We start from the raw sequence: 15,690 nt of genomic DNA, 5'->3' as shown, positions 1-15,690 counted from the left end.
GAAGCCTAAGAATGAAGAGAGTAGAGTATGTGCAGCCCTATAATGAAGTTCCACTTGGAAGAGGCGTTGTACAACCAGTGCTGTGTGGATACCTCTTGGCAGCTTCCCAGGAGATTTTCCAAGGAAATGGAACTCAAATTTTCATGGCACAGTTCTTTCCCCCAGCCTGCTTTTTCTCCCTCTATCTTTCAATTCTGAGGGCTCATGATGGTGCTAGGTATCCAGTGGTGTTCCCTACCCTGTGCTTGTACTTTGTTATACCCAAAGGAAGAATGTTTCAAGTGCATGAARAACCTATTAAGATGATTCCTTAAAAAGGCTGCACATGGGCTGCAGAAGATGCACTTTCTGGAATGCTTGAAGATGGCAAAAAGGGAAATTTTATCTTCTGTTATCTCACGTGGGAAGTTGAAGTTTACTGGGCTTGTGATCTGTGTGAAACAGTCTTATACTGATTTAGTGTTTTGACTGATAAATGTATGACATGTGGAGCAAGGAGGGTTGGGTTGGAGAAATAGCCATGAAGATTTTGGAAGGATTTTTGKTCTCTGTTTAGATGAATAGATGGAAGTGATTTATTTGTTTTTTTGTTTTTTAAGTAAAAGATGATGAGTTTTTGGAAAATGTAATCAACGCTATAAGCCTTTATTTTCCACTTAGACTATTACCATTGTACTGTGTACTGTTTTCCTTCCTCCAGAAGACAATTGCATAGGCATTACCGCTTAAAACCTAGGATTTCAAGCATCCTCTTGATTCCCTATTGCAGAGTGRTGCACCTAAGATCGTATTGTTTGTGTGTCAGTTCGCCTAAAGTACAGATGTAAAATGAACAGATTACCATCTTCATCCCAAGCCTGGTTCCTGCTTTTAAAGTGACAGTGGTCAGTTTAGTGTATAATATTCTTTTTCTAGTATTTCTGATCTTTTATGTGGATATGAGTTACTGACAGGTTAAAAGCAACCTGTCATACATCTAAAAATAAGACAGGCAAGAGAGAATAGAATCTTATCTCACTTTTCTGCAGCTTTTTGGCCTGGCAAAATCAACAAGAGGAAAAATAGAAAAAACATGTTTTTATCAGTGAAGTGGGTAGATAAAATCCTGAGTGCACAGAAGAAACAGGCTGATGGAAGAAGAAATCTAAAGTGATCTTTGCCATTGCTACATAGTCAGTTTTCTGATAGTAAATGTACTTTTAAAGTTTCTCTCTGCTGGATCTTGCAGAATAGAAATGCCATTGCTACATGACCAGGGAAGATTTCCTGGGTCAGAATGATGAGTGGGGCTGGAGACATTGAAAAGGAGATACTGATAAGAGTATAGCAGAAGACAAGCATTTTTGATGGAGTCATACCCTTGGGTCTTCCTTCTTCTGAGCAGCTTCTGTATTTCTTAAGAGCCTGTATGTAGCTGGGCAAATGTACACATCCAGACCTTGAACTGCACAAAACTTATTCAAATGTGTGTTTAATTCCATCCTATCAAAACTCTAACTGGGTTAATGAATATTTTGAGCAAGTGTGTTTTTCATCTAATGTGTGAAATTGAATGTTTGAAATTTGTAGCTGGATGTGGAAGTTGGCAAGTTTGAGCAATGTTTGTTATGCTCATTTATTAATTTCGTACTTGAAATTCATAAACTCAGAACATAAGATAAAACTTACCTGATTTCTCCAAGGTGAATCTGTTTAATTTTGTACACTCCTGTCTGATACCCTTTGTATTCAGGGTCCACAAGATTCAACTTTAATTACAAGGTTTAATACAACTTTTGAATTTAGCAGCTTTTTTTCCTTTTCACTTTTTTTTTTTTTTTTGAAATAGTTCACCAGCAATTGTATGGATAGCTGTTTTGGTGGCTCTTCATTTGCATATGTACTTTTAAAGTTTATTTACATTTTCAAATCTAAGGTACTTGTAGTCTCTGGTATGACTAACGAGTCTCTCTGCTGTGAAAGACTTAAGGCGGTTGTGCTTCTAGGTCACTCAACTGTTTGAAAACTCCATCCTGTACTTACAGAAATGAGTGACTAATACACCAGCCACAAAGGTGGCATTTGGCTTAACATTTCTTTGGGATATGGCCGCTTCTTTGTTTTATGTTCTCTGTTCAGCAAAAGGAGTTGTGTTGCTGGATTTTTTGGGATCAACATGACATGATGCACATCGTAAATCATTGAGGAGTTGATGGCTTTTGTGCAGTTACTGATGGAGTGATCTTACTGTGTTTTTGCAGAATCATGTAAACCCAGCAATGGATTTTACGCAGACCCCTCCAGGAATGCTAGCCCTTGACAATATGCTGTACTTCGCTAAACATCACCAGGATGCTTATATACGGGTAAGGCTGCTTCTCCCCTTTCAGATCTGTGCAGCTCCCAGTTCACACAGATGATGGCCTGTTTACCGTTCCCTTCCAAGAGGAAGTTTAGAATCGTGATGCCSTTAACAGCAATGAACTCTAGGCAAGCAAACTATAAAACATTAAAACATGACATGTGTCTGTACAAGTTTTGGGAAGATGCTGTGCAGCTGCATACTCTGTCGTTGCCTATCAGAGTAGCTTGTGCTCACTTGGATGTGTGAAGAATGTCCRTAAAATCAGAAATGAATAAATGTGCAGAATTTCCTCCCCTCCTCTAAGGCTATGAAAAGCTGTTTCCTGAGGAAAGGAGGCTTTGACTAGGAAATACCTTGATAACTGACTGTACTGGCAGTGTCCTGAGAGTTAAGATGCTGCCATTAAAATTACTTCTGTAGCTGATGTAATGGTTGTAGACAAATAGGAAAGAAGAATTTTGCACACCCTGTTCCTGCCCCTGCCCACYCCTCCTCTTACATTTGGTATTTGAAGAGTAGTTTGAAACATGTTATGCGTTGCTTCCTTACGTGAAGAGGCATGCAGCAGAATAATACGTGCATCTGACTAGACCAGTTTTCCCTGACCTTTGTTGAAATGCACATGGAAAATATATCTAGCACACATGAGAAGAGAAGAGAAGAAATCAGTACATGAGGAGTCCAGAAAGTCAGAGTTCTGAGATAGTTGGGATGGTTAGACTCCAGAAGAAAAGGTGGAAACATGCAGACTTGCTTTAAGCAAATAGTATGTATCAAGGAGACAGTAGGCACACCATTATTTCTACTAAAAAAGATTGAACTTTTAAGTTGACATTCAATATTGTTTCGTTTTTACTCAAAGCACGATAGTGTCAAGGCTGCAAGGGTTTTATGAATGGTGTACAAAGATATTCAGCCTAGGATGACCCATGAACATAGCAGAAGACCAGAAGAGTGCCAGATTTGCCCTTCAGATATATTTCTCCCTCAGCTTGAATCTAGCAATGACTACTAAATGAAACTGTGCTGGCATACAATATAGCAAATGTTTATTAAACACTATAAATTCCTGAAATTAAGAGTTATTTATATACTGGGCAGTGAATATTTTTATTAGAAAAATGATACCAAACTGTAGTTTTTGTTTATAAAAAGAGACTTTGAAACAAGTTCTCCTCTTTGAAATTTGGTAAGATTTAGGTGGTGCTTCTCCATAGGCTGCTTCTGAGAATTCCAGCTTTAGAGGAAAATACTGCATTTGGGGCACCGTATGAGAGTAGCCAGTGCTCCCAAATGAGAGAGACAGAGATTTTGAAGAGGTCTAAAAAGACTTCAAAGAGGGCAAAAATTCTGTCGAATGAGAACTTCCACTGGCATTTCTCTTTTTTTTTTTTGTATTTTTAATCTTTATGTTGCAAGCGCCGTCTTAAAAATTGAGTTCAGTGTTGCGTATAATTAAGTGCTATTTAACAGGAATTTGGGTCCTAGCTCAATTTTGTTTCTACAATGCAATATTTTTGCTACTGCGCTACTAATCTGAGAGGCTTCGGTGTTATTTTGAGATGTCTGTCTTCACTCTCGTATGGTTCCAGAGACTATTTGAGTGCCTCATGAATTTCCCACTTGAAAAAGAGTACATGTGTCTATGTACAATAAAAATGCCGTATAGAGGCACAGCTGGATTAAAGTGCTTGCCCAAAGTTGCTTCAAGAACTATTAATATAGCCAGGAGTTAGTTTACCTGTCTCTGTTGAGCCCTGCATGGTGCTGATTTGGAGTTGCTGGCGTGGTAGCTCACTCGTCCATGACTCTCCACAMAGTCATGCTAGCAGTGCACTGAACAACTCTGGAGATGAAAGGCACTGCGCAACTCCTACAGTGCTGCTAGCCTTTGATCACAAAAAAACATCTACTTATCTGTTCGGCTACGTTTCAACTCCCATACCCTAACAAATAAAAATACTCTCTCTGGTCTAGGTGAAGCTCTGCAAGAAACTGTTAGCTATACAGACAAGTAATACTCCCATTCTGAGTAACTTGTTTGACAGGAGCTCTTCTCTTTTTTTCCTCTGCCCTGTTGAGACCAGAAGGCAGTTTGCCTTGTAGGAAGAGAAATTATTTTCAACTTGCTGTTTTTCAGTACAGGTAGCTGCTATGCCATGAGGTTCATTCTTAAGGTGCAAAATGAGATAATAGCTGTGCTGTGGAATAATTAAAAATTTAGATTGGAAACTAGAATTAATGTGAAATGAACCTGGAAAATATAAAGCTTTTCCTGACAGAATGTAGTGTATTAAGAGAAGACACTGTCAGGAAACCTTAACTGCTATGCTGAGTGTACCCCCAGCTCTGCGTTTAATGGGCACTGCAAATCACTGCATTTTGACCTGCCGCTTTGTTAGGCTGTCCCTGCTGCAAGGCCCCTTGTAATGCTGCTTCTTGTATTACTTACTGCATGCCTCCTTCCCGTCTAACCTCTCCTTRTCTAGTCTTTTCAGTAATTTCCGTTTTTCTTTCTTGTTCCCCCCCTCATAAATCATTCTGTTCTGAATTAATGTGCCTAATAAATGGATTAATTAGGTGGAAAGGGTGTCTGAACCTGAAGTGCCCTTCAACTGGGGGCAATGGGACTCTGAAGACAAGCACCAAACAAAGAATTTGTAGTAATGGAAAATGCARTTGCGATGTGTTGAAGAGCATGGGCATGAAGGCAGTGGAGCAAATGGGTAACTGTGCATCGTGGAGAAAAGGAAAGCATTTCAGATGAAAACATGGAGTGTCACACTGCAGAGAAGGAAACAAAAATAACCAAACCTTTTCTCCCTTTTGATTCATATCTACTTTCCCACAATTCATTTCTATTATTCTTCTTTTTCCTGCTGTATGCCTGTTCCTGAAATTACAGTATAAGTTTTCTTTATGTGATGTCTTCCTTCTCTTTTGAGAGAAACACAGTGTTATGTTTCTTTATTTGGACTTTGAATTAATCATTTATGAATCTCACTGTCTATTTACCATTTAATATGACTGAGGCCTCAAGAAGAAAGGTTGTTTAGTGGAGGAAAAAACCTAGGGTTTTCTTTGTCTTTAGCTATTGTATGGATTAAAAAATAAAGTTTCTTGTTGAATTAGTTTGCTATTGAGTTACCTTTTCTTCTCTATTATTTGGTGCTATCAGTGACTTAAATATAAAGTGCACAACATTTTTTTCGTATTTCACTTAAATAATCAATTGCTACGGACTCTGTTTTTAAGAGGTGGTGACATATAGTATGTGGAATGCATTGATGGAAGTAAAGCTGAATCTTTGCAAGAAATTTTGAAAGTTTCCGCAGGAAAAATTGGCAGTTTCCCAAGCTGCATAATTACAGGACAGTCAGAGTGTATAATTAAATTTACCAGTGAAAAAAATGATTGGAATAAAGCTTTGTGACAGCTAATCTTTTTTTATTCTTTTGGAGCAGACAAGTTTTCCCTTGGTTCCTATTTTCTCCTTTCTAGAACTACTTCACCTTCAAGTTCTACTAATTTAAAAAATAAAATTAWAAGTTACCATTTAAACAGACTTTATTCAATGCAGCTATCTTGAGATTTTCTTTTGGGTGACTTGTAGCCTTTGAAAAATTTTCCTGAGGGTCTGTGGAAAAAACTGTCCATGGAAATCCTATTATGTCATCATTGCGATTAGTACCTTGATTTATTGGTGCTTTGTTGTTGACTTCTCTGGAAATTAATGGTACAAGACTTTATTTAGAGCAATTTTATTTTCAAGATACAATAGAGATCTAAATATATGAAGCCAATATTTTATACAGATCTGTGCTTCTATRTAGGTATTATTCACTTGCATGGGAGGTTTTTTTTACTGTTTTTGTGTGTGTACACTTCAGTGATTCCAATGTTGATGTAAAATAATGAGCTTTATTTAATTTGTTATAGAGTTTAAGCTAGAGAAAACAAAATGGAGCAAATGCTTTATTTGTAACCCGGAAGAATTTGATAGCCTGTSTTTAAAGCTGCCCTATTTCTATCTCAGATGCTTTTAAGGAAATACTAACTTGCAATTCTGGTAAGTTGACCACTGAATGTGCAGTTGACCTCTACTGTTCATCCAGGTATTCAGTATAGGAGGCAGCAAAATCAAAGCTACCACTCCAGCTGTTAGTGTACTGCTCTTCATCTTGGATCTTGCCTAAATTATCTATGAGGGAGAAAGAGAAGATGCCAATGGGTAAACTGAATCTATCTTCACTTTTATTGTGCTACCATTGAAATATTCCCTTATTTTATGCCTTTCTTGCAGGCATCTGAATATAGTGAGAACCTTCGGCAGGGATGGAGTGTAGGATTTTATTACTGCCTGTTGTTCTTCACAGTAAGCCAACTGTGTCTTAGAGAAACCCTATACTACATTGTTCGTGGTGGTAACCACATATCTCATTTGTATGAATCTGCTTTTAATGATTGACAAGTTGGTGACCTGTCTGCATTTTTCTTCTGGGTTTATGGTCAGCTATATTCTAACAGGCCTCTGTTTTTTTGAGGGCAGATTGTGTCTTAAGAAGACAATTATTCTATCTCTTTCTTTTCTTTAAGTTCCTTGAGAGACTGGTTCTTCAGGCAAAAACCACAAAAAGCTAAGTGGCTCCAGTTATGAGTATTGACTATCCATTTGTATAGATTCCGCTTAGTTGGCTGCCCAAGCTTATGCCCAATTCTTTATYATTCATTAGATGACTAGGCTCTTTAACATCTAGGGAGAGTAAGTGTACTTTGCAAAGGAAATGTTACTGTAGCTTGAAATTTGATTCCCTCATCTGTAGAGGAGAAAGATTTTAAAAAATCACTGGGAGAAAGAAAAAAAATATTTCATGCAAGTATTTGTTAAATATTAATTATGAAATTTGTAAACAATATAAAATAATGCCTACAAGATGGGAAACCAATGCTGAAATCCATACTGTAAATTTAAACATTGGGCTGATTGATCTCTTCGTGTCTTTTATGATGGATCCATTGCTACTGTAATTTTGTGAAMAATGTGTAAGGTATTTAGTGATAGGTTCCTAAATTTTCTGGTCTTATATTTAAAATAAATTTTAAAGACCATTAAAATGCTCCAAATCCAAACAAAATGTTAGGACTTTAAGCCAAGAGCAGTTTTGATTACCTGAAAATGAAAAGTGAAGCTGATTTATGGTCAGAAATACAACACCTTCTTTCCCTTGCATCTGTTACGCGCAGAGCCATGATGCAGAGACGCTTTTTTCCACAGCAGCTATTTGAACTGCTACTTTTGGGTAATGGAGAGGTTCTTTTTTTCAGCTCTTCAGAAGTGACAGTGGAGGAGTAGGTGCTGTTTGTGAGCCCCGGTGATGCAGACAGGAAGATTGCTGACATTCTGCAAAGACCTTTCAGAACTTTAATGGGTTGAGTCACAGTCAGACTGCGCGCCGTATACTTTCTAATCCATGCAGTTGTTGTATAGGAGGCTGCCTACACATCCTTCCGCCAATTCACAAAGTCTCCTCGTGCCTACTCATTCTAACCTCATCAGATATGAGTAGTCCAACATATAATTTCAGCACTTTCTGAAATAAAACCATGCCTGATYTCTGCGATGCTGTTTTTCTCCAGAAATGGTTGGAAGGGGATGTAATTTATTTATGTGCTGTTAAAGGCAGAGAGAAAATTGAGCTTCATTTCTTTTGTTTTCCTGTTGTATCTTATGGGAGAATACAATTTTATACATAAGACCTAAAAGTTTAAGCCCAGTGTTTCCCAACCTGTTAACATGTTCTTTCCTTCACTTTTTTTTTTTTCCATTTTCTGTTCTTACCTTCTATTCATACCTAACTTGTATTTTGTCTGCCTTTTGTCTTTTCCCAAGCCTTGGTCAACATCTCTGCTTCCCCTATCAACATACCAGGAAATTCTGTGGTTTTGACCCAGGAGCCCATGTCATTGACTGCAAAATCATGGTGGGTCCCCTTGAGCGAAGAGAGACCAAAGCCTGGAGTGGTTGGTTGCAATGTAAATATGGAGCCAGATTAATACTGGGAGAGGAAGAGAATCTTAAGAGTTTTGGCAATCTCTGTTAGCACAACCCCATTTGATGTGTGCGGTGGGACATATGACAGCGTTGCAGCCCTACATTTTTTTCAGCTCACTGCTCACCATTCGCAGCATAACTGAATCTTGCAGTGTATATGAGAGCTGTTGGCAAAATGCAGTCCATATCCTAAGAGCCCAGAAGTTGATCACTGATATGAGATTAAGATTCAAGCTTTCATARTATACCCATACCATAATAATACTTTGGTACTGGTGGGACCTATCTCACTCCATGGAAGAAAAGAAAGAATTCAGAAATGTACTACATCCTGCAGGTATTGTAGGTTCCTCCCATACTCCTCTGTCTTAGGAGAGCAAGAACGGGAAGTATTTCCCCTCAGATCTGAATGGGGCATATAGGGAGAAGGAACACCTGGCCACTTGTGTTCAAATCTTGGGTTCTCTTACCACCTTTTACAGGGACTTGGTTGGTTATGTGTGAAGTGGTAAAGAAAGGAGGAAGCTTTATGATATTTCAAGAGAATTCACTCTGCATTTTGCTTTTGATGGAAACTGAAGATGATATGATCATGCTTCACGCAAAACTTATTCCCACGGAAACTGCTCATGTGAAACAATTGCAAGATCATAGCAATGTAGSTTGTGATAATTTAGAGGAGGGGGAGAGAAACCATAATTTTCCAGCCAAATATTGGAAATTTTAAGCCATCTGTGTTAGCAGTGTTTTATGGCTGTAGAGGCAAGCACGAGAAATATTATGACCAGGACACCTTGAATTCACCTTGTTACATATCTGTTGTTATGCAGTGACATAATTGGATGCCTTTCCTWTCCCTTCCCCTCTGTATGAGAGTATCAGGTCGTCCCCTGGCTGCTTAGCCATATACTGGGCTCCACACCTTTTCTTAGTAGCTCTCCCTGAGAGCAGCAGACTGCAGTGCACTTTTGACACAATATGTTGGTTATACCCCAGCTCTTGCTCATGCTTTTTTGCTCTGCGAGRCTCATGTCAGATTCTTAGTGTCTAATCCTTAACATGGTCCAGCAAAATTAGGTCTTTCTCAGAAAAAGCATGGCTTCCTAGCTGAGTTTCTCGCGTCAGTGGATCCTTTTCTTTTCTGTTCCAGTGCCTTTAATAGGCCCTGACTCTTCCCTCTGATCTTGGCTTAGTAGATGGAAATTCCAGTCTCTTTCTGAGGAAGGCAGACGAAACTGTTGTTTTCTTTTAATTTTGCCTTGAAGAATTTCTCTTATGCCTCAGGAATGTGAAGGAAGGCTGAGATAAGGGCGAGAGGAAGCATGGGAAATTGAAAATGAAACAGGGGAGATAAGAAGAGATGTTAGAGGGGACAATGCCAAGGGAAGGCTCTTAGAAGATCACTGATGCCAAAATTAAGGAAAATGACAAGCTGCCTTGGCAGGGAAGCAAAATGGAGAAGAGGAGAAATAGAAATTGAGTCTGCTGCAGTAGAGTCCCTTGTCCTTCTCAGGAATCATATTCYTCTTACTATTTGCTTCCTGAGGAGTTACTGAAAGCATCTAAATGAAGTAGAAATGGCAAAACCTGCCATATGTGATAAGAAAAGCTTAGGAAAAAATGAAGTAGAGCGCCAAGAAAAGGAAGAGGAACCCTGCAGTTTTTTGGTATCAAAATGCTGCCAGATTGTTCGTGTTGGGTCTAGGGAGTTTTTTACCGTCTTAACTAACCAGCTCTGAACTTCTTGATATTAACCTACTGCAGACTACTAGAAAACTCCACCTTTGTTAATGTAGGATCATTTTAGATAGGACTTATAAAGTAGGTGTAGGGAAATGCTCCTTTGTAATAGTGCAACAGTGCTTGTTGAATTGTCTGTTGTGGGATTTATTATAAGTATTGCTGCAATTATAGTAGGTATTTTCCTTTCTGTATTTATTTCCTAGTCATAACGAATCTCTATTCTACTGTCAAGATCATAGTTCAGGAATCTAAGAATTACATCTGCAGTTGCTRTGGGGTCGTGTATTGGGACCAAATTTCATCTTTAATGTAAAGGATTAAGGGATTGGCTAAGTGGATTTTCCCAGTGAAGGAAGAGTGTCTGGCAGTTTTTTCCTCCTGTTTTTTTTTGATGAGGAAACTTCTGAAGATGTTTTAAAAACTCTGTTCTTTGCCAGTCATTAGCTGTCAGTTGAAGGAAAAAACTTCATATTTGAAGCTGATGYGAATTTTTAAATCCATAGTAATCAAATGTGGAAAATATTTCATTTAGTCTGTTGCTTCCCTGAAGGTCTGTTTTGTGCTTCTGGGATAATGATGAACTCGATGACTAATTCAATGGAAGATTGTAAAGGAACAATATGAATTTTCCTGCCTTAAAGTTAGRTTTTTTTTTTTGATTTTGTTTTCTCTGCTACAAGAAATTTTGCATTATTMTTCTGTGGTCTTGGCATGACATTTGAATTTCTATTACATTACCGTGTCCATGCCATTGGTACATAGATTGTAAAAGGAGGTGACTGTTCTTTGGGTGATGCTGAACACCATTAATTATAATACAATGGAAAGTGTATAAGATCTTGCTTTCAAAAACAAGAACCAATAGTATTTCCTAAAGAAGAATATTCCTTCCTATACCTTTTGAAATGCGTTGTCGGACAGTTGGATATTGGAGGGCTGCCTACTGCTTGCTGAAAAGAGTTTTGGCTTCAGAGAAAACAGGATGTTTAGGCAATTCATATTGCTAACTCAGTTCCCCAGAAAATTCAGCTGTCAGCAGTTGCTTACCAGTCCTGCCTGAAATGTCTACCTTGGGAAACAATACCAAGCCTTCATTTCTCTTTCTGGTAACTCCTTGGTTTTGTTTGGTAATTGGAAAACGTTTCCCTTCAGTTTATGACAGGAGTTCRTAAATGAGAGAAGTATCTATATTAGGTGCATTAAAAATAGTAAAACTGTACAGATCTGTATTTGTCCACTTTCCATGCCTGAATAGGCTGCCAAGTTTGATCTGTAAAAATATCACAAAATGGATAACTAACACTCACTTTCCTAAAATTTCAACTCCTTGCATTTTTAAAAATACTCTTAAGTGTCTTCCTTTCTTCTCATCTACTGTTGACTATTCAACTCATTCTTCTTGTGATTCAGTTTCATTTGGCCTCATTCTCTGTCTCTGTCTCTCTCTTTCCTTTCACCTCCCTCTATATTTTCTGGTTTGCAGTAGATTTTTCTGTTCTTTTTTCCCTTCATCTGTTTTCTTACGTGCTCTCCATACTGTCTTGCTCTTTGGTGTCTTTTCTCACTCAAACTTCTCATGTTTGTGCTCTCTTGCTAATTTTATTTTCCCTTTTTTTCCCTAGAGATTTTTGTCTTTTTTGTTTTTTTTCTTTTCCCTAAAAATCTTTATTTGCTGTTGAGTATTGCAAATTACTGTTGTTTTCTGCTCTGCCTCATAGCAATGGGCAGTAGTGATCAAAGGAACAGCAGGCGAGAAGACCATATGCAGCATTTAGTACTAGTATATTGTGAGAAGGTTTTAATTTTGTGTCTATAACAGCATATGAGAAGCTGCGTTTCTATATGAGGGGTTCCCAGTTCTGTAGCTCTAAAAAGAATAAAGCTGCTGCAGTAGGTACCTAATATCAAAGTACAGGGCAGTCAAGTATCTCAGAGCTGAGGTAGGACTGAGGAAAGCTGGTCCCGATGCTGGACTTCTCCCGTCATGTTCAAGGAGACTGCCTCAAAGTATTTGCTCCCCTGAGCAAAATTAGCTCCCATGCCCGCAGATTGTGAAATAGCTGGTAGACCTGGAGCTCGCTGGGGATGTGTGAGGGAGAAGAGGAGGAAGATAATAGCGCTCAACCACTTCATGAGCATTAATGATAGACCTCCATTTGAATGAGGGCTGTGTGGGCTTGGTGACTTCCTCACTACTTTCTTTTCCTTGGGAAAATAATTGTTGTAATAGAAATACGAATCAAGCCAGCGGTACACACTGTAGGCATACACAAGTATTTTCAGTCTAGAGCTCTGTTTTACATTTCTTTCCCTTCTATAGTTTTCACCAGCTTACTAAGCAAACATGTCCGTTCCCTGCTTATTTCTCCTCCGTAACCAGATTGGTCAAGGAAATAACATTAAAATCACACCCTTATCAGCTATATTTATAGCATTTTACTATGTAACAGGATGAGTTGCTAAATCATGAAAAGTAGGCTACAAATATACTAATGAATGTTGTAAATGTGTTGCCAGGATTAGAAATGATTTCTCTCTGGGCATTTAAGAGCGCCCCTCTTTTGGAGTTGCTTTTTTTTTTTTTTTTTTTTTTTTTTTTTTTTTTTTTTTTTTTCTTGTAGGTATTAGTATCTGCAGCTGCCAAATTTGCCTACATGTATTTAGATGCAGTGAAGGCTCTTCCATCTTCCCTTTTTGCAGAAATGTAATATGTCAGCCCTGCCTTATTTTGCACAGCAAATGCTGAAAGACGGATGCTTGCAGAGTGTGAATGAGGCTCATTCCAAGGCTACTTTACATATTGATTACTCAAATTGTCATTTAATTTGCTATATAGCAATACACAGTGCCTTAACTATTTCTCTGGCATTCTTATTGATTGCTGTAATTCTGCCTTCCATTATATGCATATATGGTGTCACCATTAAATATTTATGCACTCATGAAATGTTAATATGTCGGGTTAATGTGAAACTCAACAAAATGCGTTTGCCAGAAGCAAGCAAGAATGCTGATCTGAGTGCTTCTCTTCCCCTCCCCCTTACCCTTTCATTTTGCCTCTTCATTGATTTTTATTACTCGTGTTTCTCTGCTGTATCTAAATTTGTGTCAAAGCAGCCCCCTGCTCAAGTATGCAGATCTTATGTTTTATTATGTGAGAGATAAAAAGCATAATAATGAAACAAGAGGAGTGATCTCAGGGAGGTGTTGAGACACAGCATTACATTGCACTCCTGCTACTCTCTCATTGCTCCTGCCTTTGGGTATGGAAATGTAGCTCTATCCTCCATGAAAGAGACTGAAGCAGGATGACTCATCCTAAATGCAAAGTCATATTCACATGTTCCTTGAAGGGTGGCTGCAGCAGTGTAAAACAAAAATTGCAGGGGTGTATCTTTGATTTGGTACAACTTTTTATCCAGATATGACATAGAACAATTAGATGTAATTTAACCCGAAACTTTTAGATGGAAAAGTAACTCCTCTAGGCAGAGTGGTGAACATGATTCTGACACTGGCCTGTTGGAAAAGGCCAGTAAGAGTTGGTAAAGGTCAAATAGCTATCAAATCCCTAATGGCATCCTAAGAGTCTGTAGAAAGTCCAAGTAGTAAAATAAAATGACAGAGGAGATGGAGTGTTCTTCAAGAAGTAAAACAAAGCAGTCATCCACTCTCATAACACAGAGAGCAACCATTTTTTCACAATCCTGGGTAGGGGTAGGGTCAGTAACAGCTAGAAGCCATTTGCAGAGTAGGACTAAAACAAGTACTTCATGGCAAAGAGGCTTTGGCATACTATGTGAAGTGGATTCTCACTCTTTTCCCGCTTTCGCCTTGAACTGCTTCACAGGGAAAGTTTCTATGCACATGAGAGCATGAATATGCAACATTTGCAGCTAAGATCTGAGGAGGGAGRGAAAGGCATCTAGCAATGCTTCAGTCCGCTTCACCACCACCACTGTGTTTTGGGCTATGTTCCAGCCTTTGATCCTTTTAGAAATCATGGGCATTTCAGAGTGTTTAGAAGGGAGGGTGGAATTTTCTGTTTTACTGTTTTGGAAGTTTTCTTTACTGCAAAAGTTAAAGATAAAAAAAAATAAGGTGGTGAAGATAGGAGCTAAGGAGCAAGGAGGAGTACAAACAGGAGAGCAGTGTCTAAACACCTGTTTGTGAAGAAGATTTAAAGAGCCTCTGAGGTTCTCTGGTGCTTGACAAAATCCTTTGAAGTGCATTTCCTTCCTCTCTCTCCCACTCCCAAGGCTGTGCAGCAGCTGCTTAGGATGTGTATTTTGGTTCCTTTTTAAAGCTGATGGGAAAGTTTGTTACTACAAAGCCAATTCTTACTGAAAATCTGTGCATTTCTTTTTTTTTTTCTTTTTCAGACTCTATCTTGTCCTCTTTTCAGGCTCACAGCTTCAGTGAAATCTGTAGTATTGTTGTAATTCGTATTTTCACCTCTACTATGGAATRTTTTGTCAGTTTGCAGTGCTGGTGAAAGTTTTATCACAAATATATCTGATACTGCAGAACTTGAGTGCAAAATTGTTCAAGAAAATATTTTTCGCATTTATATTGCAATATCATTTAACAGAGAACACAAAAGCTCTTGAGCTGTTTTTGAAGCATTCAGAGGCTTCATAAGTGATAGCTCACTGAAATGCTTTGCACATAAGCACAGGCTTCTTCCATAGTAGAGAAAACGAGCACATCTTCTTTGCCTAACTGTGGACTTCAGTTTGATTTTTGACATTTGGACATTTTGACATTCATCTATGCTATTTTGTCCTACCTTTTAAAAAGTTCCTTCTAAGGATGTGTTCATGCTTATAAATCATTAAATCCAATTTTCTTTAACTAGTGAATTTAAAATGAAGCATCTTTTTTCTCTTGAACTTATGCTGCAGTTTCTCCAAGCAGAGGAGCAACATTACATGGAAATGGCAAAGATTTAGAGTCAGCCCTGAAACAGCACTGGTTCTGTCCCTCTGACTGTCTCAGGCATAGGGAGGCATTTATTTATTTTTATTGATATTGGGTCCCCCCTCCCCTCCTTAGCTCTTTTCTGCCCTGTCATTTAGCTGGTATGCTAAGGTTTATGAAAACAGTATCCACAAAGAGTTTCCTGGTGTACATTGTATATGCGGGACATGCAAAGCGGTTCTTCAACTCACATGTTCTTCAAACTGATTATTTTCCATTTTGATTCCTGATTCAGATTGTCCTGGAAAACAGTAGTCGAGAAGACAAGCATGAATGCCCATTTGGTCGGAGTAGCATTGAGCTGACAAAGATGCTGTGCGAAATACTGAAAGTAGGAGAACTACGTAAGTTGGCCTGTTTATTTGACCTCTAAGAACCATAGAGTGACTTCAGTGATTCCTGAAGTTTATTTCAAGGATTTTTCTGCTGAGAATCATTTTTGAACGTGATTGTGTGTTGAACAATGACATGCAAAATGACTTTACCCTTTTCTCAGCACTTCCTTCTTATTTGTGGGCATTCCAGGGATTAGGATGGAATAGGGGAAGTGGGCATCCAGCGTTTGAATCTT

General features: G+C 38.4%; 1 protein-coding gene across 1 annotated transcript in view; it reads left to right on the top strand.

Annotated features, from left to right (window-relative positions):
- Window positions 1–15,463, top strand: part of LOC146591396 (engulfment and cell motility protein 1) — a gene marked incomplete at its 3' end in the record, with an annotated part of 159,051 nt that extends 143,588 nt beyond the window's left edge. Inside the window, exons 16-17 of the mRNA XM_085312990.1 lie at window positions 2,241–2,345; window positions 15,355–15,463. Coding sequence (XP_085169116.1) covers window positions 2,241–2,345; window positions 15,355–15,463 — 214 coding nt within the window. The remainder of the gene's footprint in view (window positions 1–2,240; window positions 2,346–15,354) is intronic.
- Window positions 15,464–15,690: the final 227 nt, after the last annotated feature.

The sequence above is a fragment of the Rhea americana genome, unplaced genomic scaffold (genome assembly GCF_003343005.1).
Source record: "Rhea americana isolate MKP2758 unplaced genomic scaffold, rheAme1 scaffold_373, whole genome shotgun sequence".
NCBI lineage: Eukaryota > Metazoa > Chordata > Aves > Rheiformes > Rheidae > Rhea > Rhea americana.
Note: the sequence above shows the minus strand (reverse complement) of the source record. Positions and strands in the feature narration are given on the sequence as shown.